Source organism: Branchiostoma lanceolatum, chromosome 4 (genome assembly GCF_035083965.1).
Source record: "Branchiostoma lanceolatum isolate klBraLanc5 chromosome 4, klBraLanc5.hap2, whole genome shotgun sequence".
Taxonomy (NCBI): domain Eukaryota; kingdom Metazoa; phylum Chordata; class Leptocardii; order Amphioxiformes; family Branchiostomatidae; genus Branchiostoma; species Branchiostoma lanceolatum.
The window spans coordinates 16,328,780-16,345,087 of record NC_089725.1 but is presented as its reverse complement, the minus strand read 5'-3'; the positions used below and the strand labels follow the sequence as shown (position 1 = coordinate 16,345,087).

The 16,308-nt window shown below is 38.8% G+C and overlaps 2 protein-coding genes across 5 annotated transcripts; one reads left to right on the top strand and one right to left on the bottom strand.

The window, feature by feature from the left end:
- The first annotated feature begins 13 nt into the window (after positions 1–13).
- LOC136432909 (alpha-soluble NSF attachment protein-like) lies at positions 14–7,019 on the top strand. Its single transcript, XM_066424548.1, has 11 exons — positions 14–264; positions 400–479; positions 1,074–1,190; positions 1,340–1,386; positions 1,587–1,664; positions 1,985–2,040; positions 3,777–3,861; positions 4,149–4,253; positions 4,517–4,585; positions 4,735–4,785; positions 5,143–7,019. Exons 1-11 carry the CDS (start codon positions 170–172, stop codon positions 5,242–5,244), a joined length of 885 nt encoding a protein of 294 aa, XP_066280645.1. The 5' UTR covers positions 14–169; the 3' UTR covers positions 5,245–7,019.
- A 559-nt stretch (positions 7,020–7,578) lies between these two features.
- On the bottom strand, positions 7,579–16,301 carry LOC136432906 (golgin subfamily A member 5-like). Of its 4 annotated transcripts, none has more exons than XM_066424541.1 (17): positions 16,175–16,301; positions 15,080–15,700; positions 14,464–14,505; positions 13,552–13,685; positions 13,235–13,337; positions 12,758–12,977; positions 12,429–12,552; positions 12,059–12,155; positions 11,707–11,813; positions 11,322–11,498; positions 10,951–11,079; positions 10,632–10,694; positions 10,304–10,489; positions 10,028–10,106; positions 9,531–9,654; positions 9,248–9,311; positions 7,579–9,092 (listed from the first exon to the last, which is right to left on the bottom strand). In XM_066424541.1, exons 2-17 carry the CDS (start codon positions 15,609–15,611, stop codon positions 8,982–8,984), a joined length of 2,292 nt encoding a protein of 763 aa, XP_066280638.1. In that variant the 5' UTR covers positions 15,612–15,700; positions 16,175–16,301; the 3' UTR covers positions 7,579–8,981. The 4 variants fall into 4 exon arrangements, with proteins under 4 accessions (XP_066280638.1, XP_066280640.1, XP_066280639.1 ...); XM_066424543.1 differs by having other exon boundaries at positions 9,531–9,636; positions 16,175–16,300; XM_066424542.1 differs by having other exon boundaries at positions 16,236–16,287.
- Between the last annotated feature and the right edge of the window lie 7 nt (positions 16,302–16,308).

Sequence of the window (16,308 nt, the reverse complement as noted above, 5' to 3'; positions counted from 1 at the left end):
TGACGTCATGTACTCAGGTCAGGTGATTAGCTGAACTTTCATGGCGGACGACCTGACGTGTGCGTACTGAGAATATCACCGCAGAAATCAGAGATTTTCTATCTCCTACTCTACTCCCTATCAAATCTCACACTTCTGTACGTGTTGGTAAACCTTTGGGACTAATAAAATGGCAGCAAAAGAGGAAGAAGCCCAACAGCTGATGATCCAGGCGGAGAAGAGAGTGAAGTCGTCCCAGGGATTTTTCGGCTCCCTGTTTGGAGGGTGAGTTGGGATCGATGCTATGGTGCATAGAGGGGCGTGATCACCGTACCTTCTCTGTTGTGTATTTGCCTTGATTTCTACAGCTAGGCTTTAGACGTTTTGCTGCTGCTAATGTGTGTCCTTTGTCTTATATAGTGGCTCATCCAAGCTGGAGGACGCGGCTGACATGTACGTGCGGGCTGCCAACATGTTCAAAATGGCCAAGAAATGGAGTGGTGAGGTTCATAATTCATATCAACGTTTCCTTCAATAAATCTGTCATTAAAAAAAAGATTAAAGAAACATGATTTGATGTATACAGAGGGAAAGGACGCCTTTCTGATTGACCTACTTTATTAGATTTCCGGAATGCCAGGTACCTGTATGTAGTAGATACATTATGTCAGGCCAAGAAGGCTGTTTTGTTTGTAAATAGGTGATGACTCATCAGACAAAATCCTATTTACTTACGTCTAAGTCTATCTGTATCTGTATCTGTATCTATATAGCCGGTATAACCGCCATCAGGCGTAACACACCAGCTTTGAGTATAGATAGAGGATTTGATCGCATGTGACAAGCATTTGCAGTTTGAATGAATTTATGGCGGTGTCAACTGATTCTTTATGCAAATGGTAGAAACAATATGCAAGTACTATTACTATACTGAGATGATATCAACTAGAGTTTAGTTGCACATTTGGAAATTGATATGATATTCATTATATGTTGATATTAAGTTATATCATGTAATTGAAATTCACCCATAAAAACAGCAGTTTCGTATGAATGCAACCAGTTCAACAATCATATTTATTTCCAAATGTTAGCTGCTGGCAATGCCTTCTGTGAGGCAGCCAAACTTCAGAGCCAGCTGAACAGCAAGCACGAGGCTGCCACATGTTTTGTGGATGCAGGGAACTGCTTCAAGAAGGCCGATCCTCAAGGTATGGAAAATGTTACATTGTAAGTCTAACAACATGTCTTCCACACCCATTTGGTAAGGAGATGTTCAACTAAAGGTAAATGATTTAACATGCCATGTTGTAGATCTTATAGTTAACCTCATTTCCTTCATTTTGTATTACATTTACAGAGGCTGTCAACTGCATTTCCAGAGCTGTTGAAATATTTACCGACATGGTGAGTAAAGTGTTAGTGCCAGCTGGTTGAAAAGACTACTTCTGTTCCCTGAAATTGCAAGCTAGCCTTTGTGGACCTTTCTTATATAAATTGCAGTCACATGCAGTATTTTATACCCGGTGGGTATTTTCAATAATAACGTTTAGTCTGAAATTTTGGGTAACTCTTATATGTTACTTAATCACTGTTTTCATCTCCAGGGTCGATTTACCATTGCTGCCAAGCACCACATATCCATAGCTGAGATTTATGAGACAGAGATTGTGGATATTGACAAGGTTTGTGCCATTAATTGCATAATTTGCATTGCTAATGAACTTGGTATAAAGGTTTTGGAATGATCTGTTCCCTGTTATTATTGTATAGCATCCAGTATTGGCTGATATAATGGTTTTATTTGTTTAGTATCCGTTGTGATGTACACTCCATCATACTTTGTATCCTAAACAGACAGTGATTCTGACAGATCTGTGAAATGCTAATGACATTGGTAGCCATAATCATTGGAAATTGAAAGAGGTTCTGTGGTGGTGTATCAATACCTGTTGATTGATTTTGTAGTTTCAGTACTGTTAACAATTTGTCTTCTTTATTCCAGGCAATCTCCAACTATGAACAGGCTGCCGACTACTACAAGGGAGAAGAATCATCAAGGTGGGCCACAAATATTTTGACCTTTGTACAGACGCTATGCATTTTATCATAACCAAGCTGATGAATAAGTCCCACAAAGCCTGATTCATGCAAATGTAAATAGTGACATGGTCTCACTGGAGTGAAGATGAAAGAAATCATGCATGGATGGCACTGTTTCATTTACATGTAGGATTTCTGGAAAAGTAGTGTTTTCAAATTCATTAGATAGTTGGCATGGTAGATGAGTGTATAAGAAGCACATGAGGTAAGAGGCACATCCTAGCTTCATGTGTCTTTGAATTGATGATAACTGAATAGAATTAGAACCAGGACAACACCATACATGTAGGTGAATACTCTATGTGATCCTTGCTGACCCAAAACTCTCATTCAGATAAAAGATAATCTCATTATACTTTTTGTATAGAGTTGAGTAATAGCACTCTTGCTAAGTGTATGCCCGACATTTAGTTTTGGTTAAATTTTGTGTCACCCAAGTTGTGGTTTGATTTTTATAAATTGTTTACTGGATCAATGCATAAATCTTTTGCATGGGAAGGATGAAGCTCATTGAGACTCATACACTACCTACTTTGAATGAATCTGTTGAAATTCATACACGCACATGCAGGTTGATATTTTTTGTGGATGCAGCACATGACCTTTCCTTTCCTTTGTTGCCCCATTTACCCTCTTTTTGCCTTTCAAGTATTTCCTGACAAGAAGAGCGTGAAAGTTTACATAAACTATGTAATACATTGTATATAACACCAAAGTGGTCATTGATAGCTGACAACACATCTGTTTCTGTCACCTCTGTTCATGCCATAACATCACATTTCATACATGGCTGCCTGTGCCATCTGTTCTTGCTACTGGTATTCTGTAGTGAGTAGAACTGTTTATTGTGTTGTTTCATCTGCTGTTCAATGGCTTCCGAAGACGAAGGTAATGAAAATGTTTTCGTCAGCAACCCTTCCATTTCTCCTCCACCATCCATATTCAACCTGTAATGAAGGCTGTAACTATTAAACCACTGGTATTGTCATACCAGAAAATATTTCATTCATGAGCACTTTGTGAACAGATGTCATAGAGCATAACCTCCTTGCATAGAGTCACCAATCCCACATCACAGGTTGGAGACATATTTCATGCAATACTCCCAATAGTTGTGATTGTAACTGTCACATGTTGAAATACACTCTAGTAGTAGTAGATTGCTGAGGTGTCAAATAGAAATGGCACTTCGTGGCAGTCTTTATATGCAGACAAGTAATGAGAAAGCAAAGGATATACACTCTGACTACATATAGGTACTATATGACTCCATTACTTAAACCCCAGTGCTTTTTTCATGTTCATTGATGAGTAATTTTCAGCCTTGATTCGTTGTATTATTTCAATTCACTGTTACTGAATATTGATATACATGTACTACACATTTTGTTGGTACGCATGTACAAATGTAAATCTGGAGTAAAGACATTTTATTCTTGTTTAGATATCAGTATTAGTGAGCTGTGACCCACACAAAGCATAATAAAGTTGTGCTTCAAAAAGGAGAAGGATACTGTCAGATGTCAGATGATGAACCCTGTTTGTCTGTTAAAGGGTGTAGAGGGTGTTAACATAGATATTATTAGGCCAATTTGAAGTATGTTGATTGAAGTACAAACATGCTGTTATTGTTACAGTGAAAGAAAAAACAAAGGCAGATGATGACAATATTGTAAATATATTTTGTCTTTTAGCTCTGCAAACAAGTGTTTGTTGAAGGTGGCCCAGTATGCAGCCCAACTTGAGCAATATCCCAAAGCCATAGAGATCTATGAACAGGTATGTTATGCAGTAAGCTGTGGTAGGAGTGTTGTCTAATGTGTTACCCTCAGTGTACTAAACTTCAAGCTTCATTTATTCTTTTTGTATGTATGCAGAGGTATAAGCATGTTAACCTCTTACAGTTCAACAGTACTTGAGGATTTGGTAAACATTGAAAGATAAAGCAGATAATTATGTTTTAATACATTTTGAAACAAAAAAATTACTTGCAAGATTATGGCTCTCATCCCACATGTTTCACACACTGCCCATGATAATTTCCACAAATTGTCCTTTCTTTAAAGGTTGCTGTTACAGCCATGGACAACAGCCTTCTCAAGTACAGTGCTAAGGAGTACTTCTTCAAGGCAGCTCTCTGTCACCTGTGTGTGGACCTGCTTAATGCTCAGGTATGGACTTTTCCTAACTTAGCTGATTGTGGTTGGGTGATTTTCTTCTAAAGTTCATCAGTCACACTTGAATACATTGTGAAACCTAATCTTGGGTATCACTCATTATGAGTGATACTCAAGATTATTTATGTTTCAGAATGTATTTGAGAATGTATGACTGTAAGAAAGAAATTCCCATAGTTCTATATACTTGTAAGGCACTGTGTGACTACTGTCACAGTGGATTTCCAGGTTTGACTTCTCTGATAATTTTATTTCAGCAAGCTGTACAGAAGTATGAAGAGATGTTTGCAGCTTTCTCAGATACTCGGGAATGTAAACTTCTTAAGGTAGGACAGTCCTTTTGCTAGACATTCTTCATTTTGTGCAGATAATGTGTATCTATTTGCATATACAAGAGTTATCTTTAGCATTTATCAGCATAAAGTTAACATGACTGTTACGGTTTAATTCTGTACTCTCTATTTTGTTCTTGTAGACTTTGATGACAGCTCTGGAGGAGCAGAATGCAGACATGTACACAGATGCTGTGAGTACAGCTTCCACCTTATCATTATGAATCTTAACAGGGAAGTGAACACTAAATCACTGGGCAACTTCAGTACCATTGATGCTAGCACTTTTAGCATGCACTTCATATTGTTAGGCTGTCTCCAGGACAGAAATTTGCTGGTTGTGACAGACAAACGTTAAGCTTCATGACATGACATTGATGAAAATGTATTTTCTAAACATAAAATGACACATGAAAGTTAACAACATGGGCTTCCAAACGAGTGGGACAGAAAAGAATTTAAAGCTGGAGACAGCCCTGATGACGTGCCACATATTTGTCAAGTACTTTGAAGAGAAGAAAATAACCTTCTCATGTGTGCACCTCTTGTAGGTTAAGGACTATGACTCCATTAGTCGGCTGGACCAATGGCTGACAACAATGCTACTGAGGATCAAGAGAACTATCTCAGGAGAGATGGAGGATCTACGATAAACACTTCCATATACACAGATGTCATACTGCCCATAGAGGCATCTGCTAGCAATATATACTATATGTACCAGTATGATATACCATCAGTCAGTCTTGTGTTTTCTAACATTATCATGCATTACATGTACTTTTTTGTCCTGCAAAGAGCAAACAGACATTGTCCATTATACTCCATTGAAATACACAGACATGTACTTTTGTGACAGAGTGGTTTGTAGTTGACCTTTCCACTTTAGCAAGATGGGATTAAATTTGCTGACGTAAGGATGATCAATTAGATTCTGACAGGTAATTATGAAGTGTAAAGTGATGATATTAAAGGCCAGCACACATAGATTTTGAAATCTTGCAGATTGACCTTACTTTGAAATTTTGTGTGGAATTGTTTTAATCAGTTAAAAAATACTTTTGTATCTTCAGAACTCCCTATTTATATGGCCATCTGTCTTACTTTATGGTCAGTGTAGAATTGAAGTATTGGGAAAGATTTTCACTTTTGTACATTTCATGTTCATTTCGTGAGGATAATGTGATGAAAAATTGGCCACCATTGTTTTTGTAAGCTTCATTAAGCTGAACTAACATCAGTAATTCTACAGCCCTGAAGCAAACGTTGTAACTGCATTTTGGTTTTGTTGATTTCGAATTGAGTCTTGTAGATGTGATTTTATGCTCAGGTTACCCCACATTTTCACTTTTTGTTTTGTCAGGCTTTTCTGAAAAACAATTTCGATGCAACATCAGCTACTATCTAAATGGAAAATGTTTGAAATGTAGAATTTCTGTGTAGTGTGTAATGGTAATTGTAACACTAGATGTAAAGCCCAGAGAATGAGAAAGCTGGCTGTGGAGTGTAATACCCGCTTCTCTAGAGAGACAATCTCAAGCAAAGCACAGTAACTGTTAGCTGTAGTATGAAACAAATGAATTAGGAGGAATAGTTAGAAACAAACATTGATCCTTTTTATGCTTGTACTTGTAGGAAATTGTATTGTTGTCTTGTTTGTAATGTAATGTTGTCCACTGTATTCAATACCCTGCATTCTACAAACCATGACTGTTGATATGATCGAGAACTATCTCGTTATACCACAACTTAAAAGTGTAGACAAGTAGTTAACTAAAAAGTGTATTGAACTTTATGTATAAACTGTAATAGATGTAACCTGAGATATATTGTAAAGACATTGTACAGAAAGAGAATCTGTCATGATACAGGATTATTGATGTTAAGTTACAAACTGTGTTTGGATTATGGAGGTCTTAATGTACACACTAATAGATACAAAATGTGTCGTCGTCCTATCATTTTTTTTTGTTCAATGACTTCTTGAATCTGTTTGCTTCCTGAATTTTCTCATGATGATATTGCTCCTACAAGTTAGTAAGTAATGACAGGTGAAACATCAATCACCTTTCACTTAAAATCATGCTGTATTAGCTATTGAAGTTGTTTTTAGTTGTCACCATTTTTTGATATTCCCTTTGATTGATGCTAGTCTTTTATTTGTCTCAGGGCTTGCAGCAAGCTTAAATTTTGTAAGAAAACTAACTGCCCATTCCTGACTATATTTTGAAATTCTTTAAAATGTTCTTTTTGTTGAAAAATTATAGCAGTTTCGTTTGGAAAGTTCAAAATTTTATTTTTCCCATTTCATTGACATTCTTGCCACATCTGATATTCTTGGTTCATATGCAAACCACTTCAAGAAACATACATACTACTAGATTCTTCCCATTATCTCCAATAAAAATTCACTGTTGTTGTATCATGATTTGATCTAATTTAGATATTTATTATGATAGGCTAATTTCTGCGTCTCAAGATGACAGGCTGATTTTTGTGTCTCAAGATGACAGTCTCTATACTCAACATGACCAGGTTTTATCTAAGGTCAGCAGGACATTAAAGACTGGGGGAATCTTGGGCCTGGTGGAACTATCAGGACAGTAACATTGCTAGCAAAACATCCTGATTTCCATGTAATTCCAGGCCACGTTGATTTGATTACATGGATGACATCCTCTGGGAACCCCAAAACTGAAGCAAAAGTGCGAATAAAAAAAGTTGCCTTCATTAAGAAATCTTGGTGGTCAGGAAGGATAGAAATATACTGAATAATGAAATCTTCACTTTTAGTCAATTCATATCTTCTTCTTTGACTTAAGAATTGACTTTGGCATTCTATGACAGTAGTATCTGTTTTCGTAAATATAGTTTTGCAACTTACAGCATACATTTTCTCATCTTGCAGCTGTGTGCGGGATGTCATCCATTTAAACATATGTATATCCAAATCAACATAGCCCAATGCATATAAAATGTTCTCTACATTCTTTGACATAAACACTTTATTTCAAGATTGCAACGTACATATAAATGGTTATAGCTAAGCAGCATAACTAGAAACCTCTTGCACAGAGGTAAATATGTACACGTATTACATATTAAGATATATAATATCAACAGTGGTGCCACTGCTGTTTCATGTTCATGTGTTTCCAGGGTAGTAAATAAGTATGCTGTTGCTGCAGCCCTTGCAATAGTGAAACTATGCACCTCATGAGAGCAATGCTTAAATACATAACAGAATGTTGCTATATGACTTGCTTGTTGTATGGAGAGAACTATATATGCTTCCTTAAGACAGATATCTGATTAATCAATTTCCAGGTATTTACAAGGAGTATGAACTATAAAGTATATACATGTACAATTTACATGATACAGTCCGGACATGATAAAGAATTTTCTCTGCTACCCTCAAGCCCTACTAGCTTCAAGTTTATCAACATGAGTACTGTAGTACATACCTCAAAGCATAAAACACATGATTATACAGCATTGGACAAGGCCAACAAATATACCAGCTGAAAGAGTGAGCCACTGACACATGTAAATACTGTAATCAGCTATTTGATAATGATATACATGAATTGAATTTGACAGGAATTCAAATAAAAGACCAAATTTTTGAAGACTTAAAAAAGAAAAAAGTAATGGTTATCTACCTACAACAGTAGTCAGGTGGACCACCGGGGATTGTAGTGGGAGAAGTGGAAATGTTGGTGCATATCTTTTCCACATTGATTATAACAATGAACATTATTTGTCTCATTGTATTTTTCCATTTATCAACCATGTTTTTGTGAGTATTTCTTTTCACACAACTCCACATCAGTCCTCGGTCTATCCCTCAACATACATGTGTTCTATTGATCTCTACAAGGTACTCTCTACATGTATGAACAACAGAGCTTGGGTTGGGAAAGCACTTCACGGCCAGATGTAGGCCTGTGTAGACTAAATGTACCAACACTTGTCTTCCTAGCTACAAAGAAAACAGTGCTCTGATAATGACAGCACATAATATGGGTGATAATACATGTATTTTCCACCTGTGTCTAACTTAATACTACCAAGCACTTGTTACATGAGTGAACCCTTTTGCAATATACAACCAGCTCATTTTCGGTTATTTTGCTCACTACTTTACTCTATCATGGGCCAAGAGCAAGAAGAAAACTCCTGAACAAATTAGTGTTACATCAATACACATTTTTTTTAGATGCACAATAGTTGTTGTTTCAGAGTTGCTATGTTTTCCAGCCTTGTCTTCAGTTACTATGAGCCCATGCTGTCTCCAGAACTACTGTTATATGTGAGTACTTTATATGAAGTCCAGCTTGTTGTAGATATGTGTATACCTAAAATACAAGGTAGCAGACTGGTGTTTTCACGGCTGGTCAGGGTGAGGCTGCTTTAAGTCTGAGTGGAACTGGTCACCTGTGTGGATCTCAGGTGTGTAGGTCAGCAGCACGATCATCACCCAAAGGTGCAGCAACACCTGAAACAGGGGCAACAGGCTGTTAACTGATGAAATGTTACCTGGCTGTGAGGTTAACTTTCGAACATAGAATTGAAAATAATCTGATGGTTACTATTGTTATTTCTATGAAGAATAGCACACTGTTTACTGTGAGGGAAAAAATAAAAACTCACCATGTACAAGATGACAAAGAGCCTTGCTGTCGGGTATCTTCTCAGGAAGACTCCTAGACGAATACTGCAGAGAAAGCCACAAGGTTATATTTGGATGTCATGACATCTGTCATTTTCTCTGTTAAGTTTCAATATACACATCCTGCTGTCCTTGTAGTTCAACATTTTGCAATGGATAGAGCGATAGACTTACCAATAGTTTTTTAATCGAGTGATGAAAATTGTGTAGCATCATGTCATGATCAGCCCAACTCAAGCAAATTGATCTGAGTTAAGCCCTAACCTGAATTTATCTATACTGTTGGCAGCCCTTTTCACTCTGTTGATGGGACTTGTGCCTGATGATGACGGGTCCACGTGTAAGAACGGGGCAGAACGGACTCTGGCACCTGCAAGACGAACAGAGGCTACAACAAAGAGTCTGTCAATGAGTTATTTGCCCTAAATTTGGGCAAAATCGATTCAAAACAGAATTAAAAAGGCACTTCTTCCATTTGACATTAGCAAAGCAGAAGCACAAAATTCCAGGAATATTGTATCTCAGAAGCACTTACAGCTAACAGTTGCTATTAATACGGTGGGTTACCTGTCTTTATCTTTAGATGATTGATTCAGGTAATTTGTTACTTGTTAAAGCTATCTTTCAGTAACTTGAATAAGATGTGATAGCCACAACATATTTATACAAGAATTACTTCGTCTCATAGATTTGCTGTATTACACCTTTTCCTTTCTGTAATAAAATTCAAAATGGCAAAAAAGATGCAGAATGCTTCTCACCATCCTCCTCCTCCATCCCACCCACTACAGTGTGGCCAGGATGTTTGCCAGCTAGAGGCTGGGCTGCTCGGTACTGTTGCTGCAGGGAAGATGGTATATATGATTAGAATACTTGTAAGCTGTCTCACATAACAGTATCAAGTGCATGACGTGTACTACTTTTCACAGATGCATACTTTCCATTGTGTCGACACTGGTAACTTCTAGCCATCTACACAATCCTGACTCCCCTACATTTCTTTGGCTCAAGGAAAATGTAGATCTCTGACAACTGACCTCTAGCCTCTCCAGCTGCAGCACCAGGGAGTTCTTCTCAGTGCTGAGGGCTTCCAGCATGGTCTGTTTCTGAATGAGGCTCTCTGTCAGGGAGTGCAGCCGCCCCTCCAGCTCACTCTGGGTGGTAGTGCTCATCGCCTTGGTCGTCATCTGGTTCCTCAGCTTCTGGATCTCTTCTTCTCGGTCCTATTTCATTTGAGAAAAAGATTAAGTTTAACTGTCCATAACTGAAAGTACATGTATGTATTATAAAAACATTCAGATGAAACTTTAAAAAAGGGATGAAACTTAAGAGAAGGGAGTCCCTATCATAAGGATAATTTCATACCTTCAGTCTGGTTTGGAAAGTTGTCTTCTGTTTCACCATTTCCTCCTGGATGTAACGCATTTCCTGTGTGAGATAGCACAGAAATAAGGTTCAACAGATGGCAATAGAGTATCAAAATCAATAACCTATGCTACATCTAATTCTTCATTGAACATATCATACAACATCACCTGGCAGGAATAGATGATCAATCTCTTGACACTCCGCTAATCTTGGTAAGTTGGTAAATGGACTCACTATCTACATGTACATGTGGTAGAAACTGCAGGACAGGGTGCTACTAAAAAGATGGAAGAGCTGCTAGTCCACTAGTGCTCACCTGCTTCAGACTGGCAAGTTCTGTCTCTGCATCTTCCCTCAGCTGTTTCTCCTGTGACAGGTGGTCCTCAAGTTCTCTGATTTGGTCACGTGACATGTCAATCTCCGACTGCAGCTGCGATTCTTGTTCCTGGGTGGTTAATAATTATTTTACAGTCAGTAAATGACTATACTCAGGTATGAGCTGTAATTTACCAAAAAGAAATCAACTTTTATACATAAGTAGAACTAAAGGTGAATATCAAATATTATGAAGAGTCTCTTATGGCTTTCATTTTCTTCTGCTGCTTTCGCACTGCTCCTCAATCCTCAGGTTTGAAGAAGCCAGAATGTGCAAACTTCTACCGGCATGATGTGTGTGCACCACCTCACCTGTAGCTCCAACCTGGCCTGGTCCAGCTGCATACTAAGGTGTTGAATATCTTCTCTTTGTAAGTCTCTCTCATGTCTCAGTTCCTCCAACTCCAGCCCCACACTAGCCCCTAGTCCTGCAGCCCCAGCATCCCCGTCACTGCCTTGACGGAGACTGTTGATCAGCTTCTCCTTTGACTGTGGCAGGAACAAAAGGTTTCAAATGTTGCAATGATTTATCATTTCTAATGTGCTGAGAGAATAAAATGTACAAGCTACTGAGAACAAGAGACTGTTATTAGCTTCAATCAATAAAGCACTACATTATTAATGATTGCTCTATATATTCATTTTTTCACATAAATCAGTCCTTTCTGAAGAAATATGCTGCATGGACAACGCTAACCTGTAAAATCCGTGTTGCCTTCTGCTTGTAATCTGACAGCTCCTGTCTGGCTGACTCTGCTGTGGCCTTAGCCTTCTCCATGTGTACAGTCAGATCTGTTATCCTCTCTACAAGGTATACGGCTCAGGAAAATCACATCTCATACATGATATCTTTTCACACAAAGCATACTCAATATTTTGAGTTGGCTGTATTTTGTAGCATTGTCACTGCTGTCTATCACATTCCCTACACTGCAGAACTACTGTACAAGTTACAGACATAGGAACTCCAGTGGGTTGCTTTACTGAGTTTCTGTTTAAGCATTATAACTGTTACCTCACAAATATCTAACTTTTTGTAAGAAGGATACTCTTGTCATCCTGCACCTGCTTCTGTGCAGATGTGAGAGACTCGGCCATACTGTGTCTCTCCCCTTCCAGCTTGTGTTGTCTTTCCATGGCCTCATTCTGGACAAGAAAAGACAAGTTGTCAACCTAGTACCTTAAAGTATCTGTGGAATGTAAGGGTATCCTAGACTGAGCAAAACTCAGCTTAGACAGGAATACATCACATAAGCAATATCATGCTACATATTGTATATCAGACAGAAGTCTGCCTGACCACCTAAAACAGTTTTAAGTATATAGATAGTAAAACATCTGCTTTCACCGCTGCAAAGATCTGAGTCATGTGGTAAGACTCAGCAACACGACAGAAGAGGTCAGGCAAGGCTGTAAGACCTGAGCAATCTTGTAAGACTCCTGTTCTCTCTTCAGGGCTGCCTCTGCCTCATGTAGCTTCTCCCTCAGGCTGTCCAGGGCCTGGCTGTGGATCCCACTCGAATCACTGTGGTCCCTCAGGATCCTACATACAGTTGAAAATGTGGGGAAAGACCCATTCTTATTGTGCAAGTTGTACATAATGCAAAGCAGATCTAATTTCACATCACATAGCTGACGCTAGATAAAACAAATTTAAAGGTAATAACTTCATTGAACCAAATATTGCTACATGAGACATGTACAAGGGTTGTCAGAGAATAAATACATGCTACATGAGCTACTCCCACCTGTCCTTCTCACTCTGCAGCTCGTCCACCATGGTCCTCTTGGCCTTGAGTTCCTGGTCAGCCTCGTCCAGCCGAACCTTCAGTACAGCCAGCTGGGCATCCTTGGTGGTGATGGCCTCCGTCAGGTCCTCCTCTCGCGAACGCAACTCACGGATAATCCTGTCTGTCTGGGAAGCCCCTGACGACATGGTGTCCAGTCTCTGTTTGGTTCGAGTCACCTCTGAAATGTACAGTGGAAGTAACATATCTTAAAACTCAACCTGTAATGTTGCTACGCTAGCCCCCTCAATGTAAAAATACAACCCTTTTTCCAACATTATCTTTTTTTGCTTTATGATAGACTTCTAATGAAACCATCCTACCATCTTCACCTACCTTCAATTTGACATGGAATTTTCTTCCTTTTACTAACTTTACTTAACCCTTTCAGCGTGTCATAAGGTAAGTTGTGAAGGTAGAAGAGAGAGTACCACCCACCTTCCTGAGCAGTCTTGCACCTCTGTATGAGGGAGGTCATCTCCTGGTTCAGGGAGGCCACCTCTGACCTTAACAGGTTGTTCTCCAGTGTCAAGGATGATACCTGTACAGTGTGACATACACATCTCAATCACACCAACTGAAACAAGATTTCTAACTGGCAATTATACAAGACTATCCCAGTGGCATATTTTGTTTCAACAAGAGGAAAAATAAACCATTGAAAAGCTACCATGTCTTAACAACAACTTTTTTCTATCAACTATAATATGCTGGAAAAAAAGGCACAATTGAGTAATAAAATAGCTACAATGTACCTGTTGTCTGAGAGGCTGGTCATCGCTGGACTCACTGCTGGTTGGTACACCATCACTGCCATCAGAACTACCATTTGTTGTCGGTTCGCTGGATGGGGGCTCACTGATGTCTGTCACAGTCTGGGACATTTCCCCTGTATTTACATAAGACATGATTTATTCATTTGCTCCTCTTTGCACACACAATGTTCTTGCAATCCAGCAAAACTTTGTAATCATGTAGAACAGTCACTTAGACTATTTTTTTCACTAGTTATGATCATGATATCTATACCAGTAACTTACAAATACATGTACAATAATTTCATTTACATTATCAAGCTGAGTAACATTTGTAATTTTAGTAGGGTTGAGTTAGAAGTATACGAAGTTATACCTTACTAAGCACAGAGCCATGACAACAGCTTGGGAAAATATAGAATGGAAATCGCACATCAGTATACTGGCTGCCACGTTCAGTACCTTTCATTTGATTTCATTTATATAATGGCTAATCTTGTGTTTGCATTTTGTTGATTGTAGGAGTTATTCATTTTTGATGATACTTTTGGCCATCAAATAAAATCCTTTCATTGCTATGTACATTATAAATACAAATCTTCATGAACATTTTTAGTTTAAAGTTAATCAAGCATTGAGTCATTTGAAGCTACACTCTGCCCTACAAATTTCTTTATATTATGTAGTTGACAAAAAATCTTTGCTTTCTTCAGAGTTGACATTATTATATAATATTAACATAAGTCGCAAGAACATGACGTTTTGCTCTGCAGAATCTGCAGTGTAGAGATCAGATGCATATATTGATAGTTCTGATGAAAAGCTGTGACTGATAGCAAGAAATTAGTATGTAAGTAGAAGCCTGCCACCATGCAACCTTGTCACCTAGGACTGCAAGAATGTCACACCTACCACTCCCAGTCTGCTGCACAGAGGGGGTAGGCATCACATTCTCTGCAACAAAACCACATGGTTGGCCATGGTGTCGGCAAGGTCAGATGGCAGAAGAGGATTGTGTTGCGTTAGACTGTTTTTATGATCACAATGATATATATACATTGTTATAATCTGATTATGTTATAGCATAATTGAATTTTAGAGGTTAGTATTATTGCTTTTCTACTATATGCAAATCTCAATAGATTAGATATGTATTTTTTTCTGTATAAATTTTCCAAATTTCAACTACATTTTTTAATGGAGCAAAGGTGTTTTTAACATAATTATAATGTTATTTGAATAGGTCAACATCATTGAATCTTTCAAACACTGTTTAACCATTGTCTACAAGGAATAAATCTTCCCACAGCCTATTTGGGGCATTGAGGTTGTTACTGTTAAAAGTGTAATGTTGCAATGTAATTGGTCAGGCATAATATATGCTGGAAACCATCTCATTTTACTGTGCATTGTTCTTTTTTTAGTGAAACACCTTGTTAGTTGCTGTTTGTGTTGTACTTGTAGTTTGTGATAAGCAGCTGAAAAAACATGAATGTTTACTTCCAGAAACAAAACAGAAGATACCTACCCTTGGCCTCCACTGCCATAGAGCTGTATGATGTACTGCCCTCTGTGTACGCTGACACTGACGAGGAATCACTCGACTGCCTGGAGTGCTTCCCAATAGTAGAACTGGGCTCAGCAGCCTTCGTGACATCCTTTTTCTTCTCTGCCGCTGGAAAGGTGTTTGGGCTATTGAGGAATTCAAAAAGTTTCTCGTCTTCGTCCTTAGGTTTCTTCCTCCCATAAGCCCTCTGTGGGGATCCCTGTGAGATTGTTCCCAGGCTGGGGACACGGGGCATGCCGCTGGCTGTCCGTGGGCTGGACAGGCTCACCATGCTGGCTGAGGTGTGCAGAGCCTGTGTCTCCATCCGGGGTGGTTCAGGAGGCCCAGGCCTCTCATACCTGGCCGTCTCCACATGGTGACTCCTCTGTACACCTGGGGCAGGCTGGCTGGCCGTCTCTCCCTCCCCCTCAGTGTGCAGGGCCTGAGCAGCCGTCTGGTCTACCTTATTCAGAAGTTCCTCAGCTCGGCCAGCAATGTTCGATATCCAAGACATGACTAAATGTGGACTTCAATTTACTCTGAAATCTGGAAGATCCTTCTTATACGTCTGTAGCTTATGTTGATGTGCCTTCCATAAGGGCTCTGCAAGAGTTTATATTATACAGTGTGAATAAACTTCACCGGACAGATTGAAGGACAAACAGCAGGAGTTATGGCATTGTGAAAATCCAGCGCTAAACAGTATCTAACCTCCTCTTAACCCCACCAACCACAAGACTGAATCGGACATATAATCACATTACACTTACTTCTTCACAACATATAAACAATCTGAATAATAAACAAATCACGTCTTTAGCTCTTCTTCAAGCTTCTCTTCTTATCCTTCTTAACAAATCCCAGAGTTTGACTATGACTTCAATATCCAACAGGATGATCCCAAAACGACACGAAAATGCACGATAATATCCAAAATATGTTGTCGAAAATTATCGAAAAGTGAACAAGTGCAATGGAATGCCAGCTGAATTTCTCAGTGTGATAAAAGACATACAAGCGACAAAGAAAGCATATCATCCAAATATCAAGGTAGCTAAAGGAAATATTCAAGGATACCTTTCATTGGGTATTCTGCTACAATGATTTTAACACCTAGAAAGGGAAAGTTTCTTCGTACTTCGACTCCTCAGCGGACGAAAACATGGCGACGTGTAAATCCTGACGTCACAGTAAACTCTAACCTTTCACCC

Bases quoted from the DNA above. Each gene is read 5' to 3' on its own strand.
- LOC136432909 (XM_066424548.1), top strand. From the start codon at position 170: ATGGCAGCAAAAGAGGAAGAAGCCCAACAGCTGATGATCCAGGCGGAG. The intron at 3,862-4,148 runs GTATGTTATGCA...CTTTCTTTAAAG, and splicing joins CCATAGAGATCTATGAACAG to GTTGCTGTTACAGCCATGGA. The intron at 4,254-4,516 runs GTATGGACTTTT...ATTTTATTTCAG, and splicing joins TGGACCTGCTTAATGCTCAG to CAAGCTGTACAGAAGTATGA.
- LOC136432906 (XM_066424541.1), bottom strand. From the start codon at position 15,611: ATGTCTTGGATATCGAACATTGCTGGCCGAGCTGAGGAACTTCTGAAT. The intron at 12,978-13,234 runs GTGGGTGGTACT...TGTACATTTCAG, and splicing joins GTGCAAGACTGCTCAGGAAG to AGGTGACTCGAACCAAACAG. The intron at 9,655-10,027 runs GTGAGAAGCATT...TCTTTGTTGTAG, and splicing joins TGGGATGGAGGAGGAGGATG to CCTCTGTTCGTCTTGCAGGT.